Source organism: Plecotus auritus (genome assembly GCF_963455305.1).
Source record: "Plecotus auritus genome assembly, chromosome: 9".
Lineage (NCBI taxonomy): Eukaryota > Metazoa > Chordata > Mammalia > Chiroptera > Vespertilionidae > Plecotus > Plecotus auritus.
The window spans coordinates 42,313,957-42,326,953 of NC_137783.1; the positions used below are offsets into that span (position 1 = coordinate 42,313,957).

General features: G+C 38.9%; 1 protein-coding gene across 3 annotated transcripts in view; it reads right to left on the reverse strand.

The window, feature by feature from the left end:
* Positions 1-12,997, reverse strand: part of CTNNA3 (catenin alpha 3) — a 1,399,627-nt gene that overhangs the window by 1,274,248 nt on the left and 112,382 nt on the right. For all 3 annotated transcript variants that reach the window (XM_080687956.1, XM_080687955.1, XM_080687954.1), the window contains exon 5: positions 10,447-10,566. In XM_080687956.1, the coding sequence (XP_080544082.1) occupies positions 10,447-10,566 (120 nt within the window). The remainder of the gene's footprint in view (positions 1-10,446; positions 10,567-12,997) is intronic.

The following is a 12,997-nucleotide window of genomic DNA, read 5'->3' on the forward strand; positions in this document are numbered from 1 at the left end:
AATGGACGAAATAAATTAACAAACAAAAGGCAAAGGGGTTAAGAAAGAACTCAGATACAGACAACAGTATTGTGAGGGTCGGAGGGAAAGGGGGTGGAGGTGGAAGAGGGCAAAGGGGAATTAATGGTGGCGGAAAGAGACTTAACTTTGGGCTGTGGGCCACAATGCAGTATACAAATGATGTTGTACATTTGAAAACTGTACTGTTTTATTACCCAATGTTACCCCAATAAATTCCATTTAAAAAAAATAGACACACACACACACACACACACACACACACACACACACACACACACAACTGGCTGACTTAGGTTAAGAAACTCACAAAAGAACCAAAGAAAATATCATTCATGTTACTGTCCCAGCTCTGCCATTACAAAGTGTGTGGCCTTGTACAAGATATCTAATCTTCTAGGGGCTCATTTTTTCTCATCTCTAAAATAAAAAACGTTGAGTTAGATAAATTCTAAAGACTCCTTCGTTTAAGGTTCTCTGGTTCTTGTATACTTTACTTTGCATCTTAAGCCACCAGAGCTCATAACCTTAGCTGTGAAAAGTCATCTTCTTATGCAGACACAGATTATTTTCAAACAAAACAGACTTGAGCAGACATTTTCAGAGGTAACTCTTTCAGGACTTTAACTTCTTATCAATACCAACTTGTTACTCTTATGGACTTAGGTATGTCAATAGAAGACATACCTAAGTGGATGCAAACACTCAAGATTTTTTTTTACCACCTCTGAAATTTCTATCAGCATTGTAAATTTTGAAAACAACCTATAACAAAGTATTAGCTATTTCTATAAGCATTCCCCACTATAAAGTAGCTATAAGCTGCCCACAAGGCAAACTCTCATATAGCAAACAACCTTGTAAAAAATAAATCTTTCCAGGTGCATGAAAATCAGCGAGCATGTGCTTGATTCAACGGCTTTCTACGTAAGTGTCATCAATAAACAACCCCAAAACCAACAGATGGAAATTGAAAGATCAGTAGGGAGCCAAAAACCAGGTATTACAGGCTTTATTAGGAGAAAGACCTGCTGGGCTGTCTCGCAAAGGGAGAGAAGCAACCCCTGCAGAGGTGAACATGCCTTTTGAGGGGAGGAATGGGAAGGAATGGGGGCTTAGGGTACTCGGCTGGCGCTGATGGGTGGCTTAATGTATGGTCCATATAAGGGACATAGTTAGGCACTCAGGTACTCAGGAACAAGGGCTTAGGGCAGTGGTCAGCAAACTGTGGCTCGCGAGCCACATGCAGCTCACGAGCTGCCGTTTGCCACTCTGTTGACTAATGAGTTTGCTGACCACTGGCTTAGGGTATTTGGCAGGTGCTGATTGGTGATTCAATGTATAGTCCATACAAGGTACATGGTTAGGCACTCAGGTATTTCCGGGCTGCAGGTTACGTCATGTTTACTGTTATTCCTCCCACCAGTTGGGGGAAGGGAGGATCTATCAGAAATAGAATAGCAAACCTTAGAACTTAAAAGCTGTCTCTATGTTTTTACTTTACTAATTTAATAGAAGTGCTTACGTGTCATGACCATTACTGTATCCAATATGGAAATCAAATTTTAGGAGAACAAATAACTAATAGGCATCATTTAATCATTTGATTTTAAATAAACGGTGACGTTCTTACATAAAAATCCATAAGGTTTTTTAACTTCAGACTATAAAGATTTACATTTTATGAAGTAATGAAAATGGTTGGATGGCTACTGCAATAAGCTAGAAATTAGGAAATGTGAATATTAATTCTGAATCTGCTGCCGTCTCAGAATGGCCTTGAATGATGTATCCAACCTCCTCCTCCTCCTCCTCCTCCTCCTCTTCCTCTCTCTTCCCTTTTCCCTCTCTCTCTCTCTCCATCAGAAAGCTGAAGAATTAATGAAATGTCATTTCTTTTTTTCTTTGACTGTGTACACATGAATTAAAATGTAATTGCACATGTGGTAGGCAAAATAAAATGTGTTTGGGTTGGTTTGAACATAGCTGTAGCACCCTGTCTTATAATTAAACATGTTTTATACCTGTGCAATGAATTTTTAAATAATGTCTGAAATGCTTTTGGATCTTCAGAAAGAGTTTTGTACATGATATAAATAATTATTTTACTTGATTGGGCAAATAAGAAACAGAATATCATCTAAGATAGACATGAATATTTTATATAGCAATTTTAGCTTCACTTACTCTTAAAAGGAATAATTCAATCAGAACTCTTTCAAGAGAATTGTTTTAATTACAGAACAAAGAAGGAAAGGATCTTCTCCCAGTTGAGCTATTAACATATTTCATCGAACAAAGGCCATTTAAGTGAATCTGTTGCTTATTTTTCTGTATGGTTAGCACTTTCCCTTAGTGCTCCTTCAGTCCAGCCCAATAATCACACTTTTTCATAGATTGCCTCTAAATAATCCCAGATGCATATGTACTTCATCTTTAAAGGTCTTAAGTAAAATATATTTACAACCTCCACTTTAGTGTTAATGTAAGTGGGAAGATAGTTCTACTTTATACTGTCCTTACACACAAGCACCTCCCGGTCATATCACTGCATGCCCCCTTATCCTAGATGATCCATAGAGTTTTATTGCTATAAGTCTTTCCATGGTTGAAGACTATCACTGGAATTTATCAACTTCCTCTTCTCCATATGCTATAGTACAACTACCACAAGGCTGCCACTTTGATGTGTTTTGCTAAGCATTGTTTTCACAGGAGGCCTACACTGGTATCTGGATTCCTCCGGGTTCTTAAGTTCCAAGGAAAGCCCAGGATTATCATCTGTGTGGTCAGTCATTACCCACCTGGAATTTTATTTTCAAAGCAAGGGTGTTAACCCGCAGTCCTTCTCACTAAATCAATTTCATCTAACTTACTTCTGTGCTTCTTTATTGATAAGGGATCATTTTAAATTCAATTTCTACCCTACAAGGTAGCATATGTGTACCCTTCCGGTTTTCAAGTTATGTAAAGGGGTTAACTCACTACGCTCAGTAGAAGAAAAAAACAGTTCTTTGCCCCTGAATATCATCACTAAAGAGAGCACACTGTGGTGCTGTGTAATACCACCTGGGACCAAGGGGAAGTTAGGTACATGGCAGGTAATTATTACATGAGTTGGGATTTGCCCAGAACATTGGGGCTGAGACCCTATTTCCACCACAGATTGCCCTGGCACAATACTCAGGACCTTAATTTCACTGCCCAACTAGAGACATCACCTGAGAAACACATTAGAACCAAATGCTATTGCAACTCCTTCCTCAGGGGGGACCATTATTTTTGTGACACAGATCACTAGCAGCTCAGTTACATATGTCCAGGAATATTCCATACTATCTGTTCAGAACAGTACTGGACCCTATGTGCAGTACAAAAGTCTATAAAATAGAAACCACAGCCTTATGGAACTTATAAACCATTTAAGAAGATGACTTATGAGACTAATACAAAAACATTACAATAGCTACCACTTTTACTAAGAACATGCCAGGCACTGCCCTAAGTCTCTTATTCCTTTAAAGTACTTAAGATTGTATATACCTTATACTTTATAAATGTTTTATGAAATAGCGTGTAAGTTAGGTATTCTTTTCCTAACTTTTTGAAATTTAAAGGAAAAGGTTATTGAAAATCTGTAAAACAATTCCTAAAGGATGGCTTTTTTTTTTAGAAAACTAGCTACACAATGCACTGCATCCATCATGTTAAAACCTGCATTAGCCATAAATACAAAAACCATAAACAAGCCACCACTCTTCAAAAATCTGAGCAAAGATAAAATGCCTAAGGAACAATGTGGATGACTTGCAAAGTAGAAGCTCTTTACCTTAAGCACCAATAAAAAGAAAATTTTTAAGTAGCACAAATGGATGAGTATGATCCGTTATGTACACTGAATTGAACCTTTGGCACTAGGAACCTGAGCATTTTGTCATACAGCATTAACACATGTTATAAAAGTGCAGTGTCAAAGGAATAGAACCACCAGCATTCAAAAGTAGCTTTGTCAACAAGGCAATAAGACACTCTACAGCCCTAGCCGATATGGCTCCGTGGACAGAGCGTCAGCCTGCGGACTGAAAGGTCCCAGGTTCGATTCCGGTCAAGGGCATGTACCTTGGTTGCGGGCACATCCCCAGTAGGAGGTGTGCAGGAGGCAGATGATCGATGTTTCTCTCTCATCGATGTTTCTACCTCTCTCTCTCTCTCCCTTCCTCTCTGTAAAAAAAGCAATAAAATATATTTTTTTAAAAAAAGACACTCTACAGTATGTCTCGTGCCCAAAGCAATACAAATAGTCTCACAAGATTTGACTGACTATGAAGTCCACACTCTAACCTGCACTACATGGATCCTCAGAGACTCCATAATCAATGAGATGTTAAATTGTAGGGCACAGATACAAGCTAAGAAGGAAGAGTTTACATACTGACTAGAGGTCACAGGATAAAGTGTTATGAGGGAGGCTGGACTTCAGTTTGGCTTCATAGAATGATTCAATAAGTAAATAGAAAGGGGCCAGATATACTAAATATCAAGTTATATAAACCTTGTGAAAGGTTGGAGGAAAGAAGAGAATGCCATGATCAGGGAAACAAGAGGAAGATGGGCCGAGACCCGCCCCTGTACCCACCATAGCCTCACAGACCACAGTTCCTTTCAAGGTGCACAAATTCATGCACTGGGCCCCTAGTATCAACTATAAGTTACATCAAAGGACTTCAGAAGCCTCTGGAAAGGGATGTGTCTTACAATGCTGTTTTAAGTACTAAGGATAGAAAAAAGAGGTAAGAAAAGAAAACAAGACAGTAAAATCTCAGACATCTTTTTGCTGACACATCTCCTTGGGCAAGGGAAACGAAAGAAAAAATAAATAAACGGGACTACATCACACTGAAACATTTTTGCACTGCAAAGGAAATCATCAACAAAATAAAAAAACAACCCACTGAATGGAAGAACATATTCACCATGACATATCTGACAAAGGGTTGATATCCGAAGTTTATAAATAACTTATACAACTCGCCCTAGCCAGTTTTGCTCAGTGGACAGACCACCGGCCTGAGGAGCAACGATTCCTGAGTTCGATTCCAGTCAAGGGCTTGTACTTTGGTTGCAGGCTCCTCCCCGACCTGAGCCCCGGTTAGAGCTTGTACAGGAGGCAACCAATCAAGGTGCTTCTCTCACATCAATGTTTCTCTCTGTCTTTCCCTCTCTCTTCCACTCTCGCTACAAATCAGTGGAAAAATATCCTTGGGCAAGGATTAACAAAAGTAAATAAATAAGAACTTATACAACTCAACCCCCAAAGAAACAAACAATCCAATTTAAAAAGATGGGCAAAGGACCTGAATAGACACTTCTTCAAAGAGGACAGACAGATGACCAATACACATATGAAAAGATGCTCGATGTCACTGATCATCAGAGAAATACAAATAAAAACCACAGTGAGTATCATCTCACACCTGTCAGAATGGTTACCATCAGTAAATCCACAAATAACAAGTGCTGACGAGGATGTGGAGAAAAGGGAACCCTAGTGCACTATTGGTAGGAATGCAGACTGGTGCAGCCACTGTAGAAAGCAGTATGGAGTTACCTCAAAAAATTAAAAATGGAACTGCCTTATGATCCAGAGATTCCACTTCTGGGAATTTATCTGAAGAAATCCAAAACACTGATGTGCAAGATTATATGCACCCTCTTATTCATTGCAGCTTTACTTACAATAGCCAAGATCTAGAAACAGCCCAAGTGCCCATCAGTAGATGAGTGGATAAAATAGCTGTGGTACATTTACACAATGGAATACTACTCAGTTGTTAAAAAAAAAAGGGGGGGGGTGGTAGAAATCTTACCTTTTACAGTAGCACGGATGGTCCTGGAGAGCATTATGCTAAGTGAAATAAGCCAGTCAGAGAAAGACAAGTACCATGTGATTTCACTCATATGTGGAATCTAATTAATAAAATGAACTAGCAAGCAAAATAGAGACTGGCGGTATTGGGGATGGAGGGGGGAATAAAGCAAAAAAGAGAAAAAACTCAGACAACAGTGTGATGATTGCCATGGGGAGGGGGAGGAAGGTGGAAGAGGTTATGGGGAGATAATGGTGATGGACAGAGACTTGACTTGGGGTGGTGCACACACAATACAGTGTACAGATGAATTGTGCACCCGAAACCTGTATAGTTTAGTTAACCAGTGTCATCCCAATAAATTCATTTAAAATTTATATTAAATTAAAAAGGAATTAGAGTCCAGATTATCAAACTTTATTTTATTTTATTCCACCCAATCAAAGCCCCAAGGGAATGTCTTTTATTTTATTCCACCCAATCAAAGCCCCAAGGGAATATCTTCTCAAATTAATACATAAATCTGGGCTCTATATAATAGCTGAAGCTTGCTATTACCATTTCTATGTAACATCAACCAGGAGGATAAAAACCAAACAGTCCAAGCACATAAACTCTAAGATTACATCTCCAGGTATTAAAAACTGAAAAGTCTCTAGATTCTCCAGTTAGTCCTGCTTTGTCATCATTTACTTCAAGCTGACTCGTCCTGGAAAACCTACCACCTCATCTCTCATGGCTTCCGCTCACCTTCTCCTCCCACGGCGGTTGTCACCATTACTCTTCCTGACAGTAGGAAAATGGAGATGCCTGTGCCCCAGCCTGAAATACAGCCTCAGGAGAGCTGACGTGTAAGCACCCACTCTTTTAAAAAAGAAAGGAAGGAAAGAAACCGCTAAGCTCACATAGGAGAGAGAGCACAACAAACCCCAAAATAGGGTTAAAAGAACAGAACAAGATACTCCAGGAATCTCTCTGGCCCAGAGAAAAGAACTCTCTCAAAACTATGTTTAAAATGTCACAGAAAAAGGGAAGAAAATAAAATCTAATGAATGAGTCCAAGATAATAATTATAGTCGATTCAATGAACAGCCATAACTCGTAGTTAAGGTAACATGGATATTTTGTAGCATTGATATTTTGTAAAGAAATGGCTGGGAAATGAAACATGTTAGCAGAAAACCTAAATAATGCATAAGTCGGGGCATTCTCTCAGCCTTTGGCATTCAGGAAGCCCAAGGGTTAATGCCCTCACGAATTTTTAAAATGTAGTAACATCAATTTTAATTGCCGGTAATCTGAGGCCATAACTTTTGTATGCTTTCTTGTTCGTAGCAACAACAGCACCAACAAGTATTTATTAAACATTTGCCCTGGGTCGGGTACTGTTGTGAGCACCGCAGAGAATGCAGCAGCGAAGGTGACAGATGAGGCCTTGTCCTTACGGAGCCTATGTGCTGTCACAACGAGGAATGATGAATATGGTTGGACCCGAAAACAAGCCATGACTAATTCTCTTGGACAAAGACTCCTGCCGTAGAAGGCAGAAGCTTTCTTGCTGTATTGCAATTTTACAGATTCCTGAATCTTTTCCAGAGGGAGAAACTCACTAGTGTGTGTTTAGAGGTTTGGGGGGCCTCAAAGGGACAAGGTAGGCAATAAAAGGGCAAATCTCACCAAGTCAGGGAAGAGCAAATGTTCTGACTCTGAACCCTGCCCACCCAGGAAGCAGCAATTCCTCAGGGGCTTTCATACAGAAGAACTGGGTTAATGTTACAAGTTTCTAGAAAGTTCTGCTATTTTCAGAAGTAAAATGGGAAGTAAACAAATTTGTCTTTGCTGTTCTCTGCCATCTCCCTCATTCACTATGTCTTCTTGTAGCCTCTCCTTTTTTCTACCTTTTTCTATTTTGAGATGTTTTTTTTAATTTTCAAAAATCAACCTTTTAACTTAATAGATGCACATAGTATAAAACCAAGTACAGTTTAACTTCCCTCACTTTATCCCTCCTATCTATCCCTATTGGTCTCTTCCCTCTTTCTCCATCACTCTGTGGTCCCTGACTTCCCACCATGCTTCTCTTTCTGACCACTTCCCTCCAATTCCCCTTCTCTCTTTTCCAGGGAGAAAAAGAATGATCAGTAGGTATAGGAAGAGATGGAGTCTAGTAAGACAAAGGATTGACAGTATGTTATCTGTTCAGGGAAGCCCATTTTATAAGGATTTGGCCCTTTGAGCTTAAAAACTGCTTTGTGTGAATAAATTTCACTAGAACTAGAGTTGCTAGACATAACACTTAGAAAATTGCGTAGTCAAGTTTCAAACATTTTCTTAGCTGTCTGAATAGTCTTTCAAAAATCCTTTTGTGGTTTCCTATATATACTGCACGACTTGCATGAGAGAGAGAGAGAGAACTGGCCATCTTTTGCCTCTCACCAGGTGGCATTTTCAAATGTTTCTTTAAGCTCTGGGTCTGGCCTCTCCTAAAATTGCTGTCTTTCCACACACCTAGAACTCCTCACTTTACTACCCCCAGCCTGGCTTCCTGCAGGGATGTTGGGAACAAGACCATGGAAAAGCCCAGGTTTGGAGTCAGATTGATTTACCCTGGAAGACCAGCTTCATGTCTTATTAGCCCAGTGATCTTAGGCAAATAACTTAACGCTTTTAACAGTTTTCTCATCTGTAAAATGGTGTTCATAAAACCAAGCCCTTTATAATGTCATATGTATTTAATTGTCTAATCCATAAGTATATTAATCACACTATGTGACAGATAGTTGTCATTTATAAATAGCATATATAATTTACATATACATACTAGTAAGTATACATATATAATTTACATATACATACTAGTAAGTATACATATATAATTTATATATACATACTAGTAAGTATACATATATATATATATATATATGTATATATATATATACATATATATATACACACCCCACGTGCCCATATTTTTCTCACATACACATGCAATTTACCTGTCTGTCCTCAATGCCATTCTCCCAGAGGTCTGTCCTTGAAGCATTCCTATTTGTCCAAAGTGACAATTAGCTAATGTAAGGATCTAATCACTGAGAATGTGTTCATGGGGAAGGATAGAGGCGGGAACAGTGAGTACTGCCTGCCAGCTCAAATGCCCCTCAGAGGTAAAACATGGCTCTTGGACACAAAACTGTACTAACGGTTGCACGGGCCAGAGCAGTGACTCGTGGTGTGAATTCCAAGCAGCAGAATCTGGAAGCTCACTGTAGGAGCTCTCAGTAACTGTAACTGCTTCGTTGCATGTGCTAATACCTAGGCCCTCACTAACTTAAAAATAGGTTAAAAAAAAAAAAAAAAAACAGAAATAGATAGTGTGTCCTTTTCCATATAAGTTTATTGCATTTGCCCCAGAGCTTTCCACAAAACAAATACAGCTCCTAGGAAAAGAGGGCCTTGGGAAGGTTAAAGGCTCATGTAAGGTCTGCGATAAAACAAAACCTAAGACACAATGCTCTTTTCAAGTCATTATCTCCTGACCATACTATGCTGACTTGATGAGGTGTGACTACACATAGGAAGTCCTGCTTTGAAAACCCCCATCCCACAGATCCAAAGTCTGTGAAACTGGCAATGGCCAGAGAGTCACACCTTTGCCACACTAACAGGAAAGACTCTTAAGTAATGGACTTGGTGCCCGGCCATCCAAGTCAGCCACTTAGTCATTTTTCTAGGCGCTATCCATCACTGAGCACATTCCCAAACTTCATGCAGCCTCCTTTACACATCTAACTGGCGGTTCTGATGGGAATAAACATTTTGTCAAAGTAAAAGCGTGACAACCCTGACACCTAGTGGCTGTGAAGAAACCGATGAAGATCCAGCTTGGGAAGGGTAGCCAGCTACTATGGCAGAATCTCACACACACACAGAATTTAATTATTAATAATATTACAAAATACTAATTCTAAAAGCAGCCCAGTTCTATTTGGGCTCGGAATTTACCTTGGAATCTATACAAGGAGGCAAAAAGACTTGCATTTGTAAAGTATATTTTCCTTCAACTTTATACATTTAGAAAACTTACTACTCTTCAGAGATCAAATAAGAAAAGCAAAGGTTGATTCATATTTTGGCATATTTATGACTTTTTTCCTTAATTTTGTACGTACAACCACATCCTTTACCTGGTCTTCAGGGGATTTTTCTCAAGCATCCCCCCGTCAATATAAAACCCACCTGGTCAAGCATTCACAGAGGTTCCCTTTATGCCAATGAAGCATTCTTACTTGAAAGGAAGCTGACCCTTTACAAACCTGCAGGAGTTTTCTTTAAGCGAAGTAAAAGGACACATGTGGAAACCCCTAGAGCGCACATCTAGAAGCAAGACCCCCCAGGGAACGCCGCAGGACGTCATATGAAGAGACCCATCAACACAGCATAGCACAGCCTATTTCTGCCCTAAACATTAGAAGGTAAGTGTCCCAGGCCCACCTAACCTGACAGGCATGACAGCAAAAAGCCTTGTATTCATCGCCTCCACCAGAAGAGTCCCCACTCCTACCTGCTGACGTTTGAAGGCTAAATAATCCAAATTTTCCAGCTCCTTCCCAAGCTTCTGATAGGTTTTCTGGAGGTCAGATTTATTGGAAACATTTTTAAGAGATTCAAATGTCCTTTGAAACTGAAATTAAAAACAAAAGCAAATACTTAGTACAGCAGCATTATTTTTCCTCAAATTTCTAACTAGCAAACACATAGAAAAGTTGAAACAGATAAAATACAAATTAGTTGCCTTTCAACAAAATAATTAAAAATGATTATGAAGAATAAGAAACTGTACACCAATGTTATTGCATAAATGAAAGCCCATTTAGTCCTCATTTCAACAAAAGAGTATACTGGATTTAAAAACTCTTCATGTTTTAGCGTACTACTACTTTTAAAGAAAAAAATGTACAATGAATGTATGTATAATTTCAAATCATAATGAGAAACGTTAAAAGAGCTCTCACATTCCGACCATGGAAACAATTTATGTAAAAACAGTTGCTTGTCTCTATAGAAATATCTATGCAGAATAGGCACCCAGCAAGTTTCAGCCAGGAAGCTCTCTCAGATCTTATTTTTTGGGAAGGTGAGAAAACTAACGTTTTGATGACTGAAGCATATGCAGCGTGTTCAGCAAACATTTATTCATTCCTGCTTTATAACACAGGTGAGTTATAAAATCAGTTCTGCTGAATCAGCATGCTTCAGTTCATGGTTTTAAAAAATGTTTTTGATTTTTAGAGAGAGAGAAAGGGAGAGAGAAAAAGAGAGAGAAGCATAGATAGGTTGCCTCTTCCACCCACCCCAACTGGGGATCAAACCCACAACCCAGGCTTGTACCCTGACCGGGAATCAAACTGGCAACCGTTTGTTATACGGGATGATGCCCAACCAACGGAGCCACATCGGCCAGGGCTTCTGTTCATTTCTAAGTCAGATACTAGATAAAGATAAAGCAGACAAACTGCAGTGTATCACAGAATATTGTTCTGCTACGAATAATTAATTAAGCAAAGGGAGCTCACAACAAATTGAATTCTTGGTTTATTTTAGTAAATTAGAGCCTACTTTGGAGGATTAGTGATTGAAAATGTCAAGTAATGTCATTTGCAAGACATTTGCATTTCCTCTCGCTTTATGTCTTTTGTTTTCCTTATGCCCACTGTGAACCATTAGATAGATTTCTACAGACAGAGACTTCACCATCTAAATAAAACACGCCAGAACTCCACTGCGACTATGATGGTATGAGACAGGCTAATAGGATTTTACAGAATATGATGAAGTTTCCAGGGAAATGATTTTACCCTTACTATTTCAAACTCCATGGAATAAGTCATAATGGCATTCTGCTGAATTAAATCCTCAGTTTCACAAAAGCAATGTGTTTATCTCAAACCAAGATGGCAGAAGAAAAAGAAATAAAAAATAACAGTACTAAGCTTCCACAGCAGGCTGGTAAATTACATTCAACAATGCAATATTTTAGACCCTACTGTGCACAAGGCACTGTGAATATAAAACATGTTTCCTGCGCTAAATGAACTTACAGACTGCCGGAAAGGTAGGCATGAAACTTAAAAATAGGAAGGACTCTGACATTTGAGTGCCTGCTCAGGCCCAGGCACTACTTTATGCTTTTCAATTTAAGTCTCACAGGAACCACAGGAGTCCCTAGGTCCCTTCCCATTTCACCAGTGAGTCAACTGGACTCCTAGTTTGAACTGGGTTTTGACCACAATGCTGTGCTCTTTCTACTTTATCATTACCTCAGACACGAGGCAGAGTCAGTGAAGAGAATGCAAAAAGGAGATAAAAGTAACATGTGCTGAAACAGAAAAGACTCCCTGATATGAGACTCGGGCCACATAAAAGACATGAAGGAAACTGAACTGGGCCTCAAATCACAGGAAGAATTTTCAGAGCCTTAAATGGGAACCAGTCCTACCCGTCAGTTCAAACGCAGCCAAAGTCTGCTCATTTTCCCATTTCGTGGCAGAGTAAACCAATTTCTTTAATATAATTTTAATAACCATTATATTCACTGTTTATTATGTGATTGTTTCTGTGCCTTGCTATTCCTTGGTCTATCCTATGTTCAAATCAGAATAATACCAGGTCTAAAATTTCAAACAATTTAAGTAATTTTATCTATAAGTAATACAAACTATTTTGCCAATCAATCTGTTCCCTGAGAAATATTACTCTACTTCTTAAATATTTCTTCCTCACATCTATGTGAACTTTTATACAACTCCAAATAGAAATTTCTGGATTAATACATTAGTAAGGCTTCAAAATAAGAAACATGAAAACCAATAATGCCAGATAACCCATCTACAGCCAAAGAAGAAAGAAAATCCAGTAAGGGTGCATAACCACAAAATGTTTTCATTAAAGGTCAGAGTCTGCATAATGTGGAGATTTTAGCTCAAACTTTCATTATCAGGACATAGAGCCTCCATTGAATGATACTAAATAGCCCAGAATACTCAAACTATGATGATTCATTCAAGTAGATTTTTTTTTCATTTACAAAAACAAATAGTTATCAAGGAGATGTC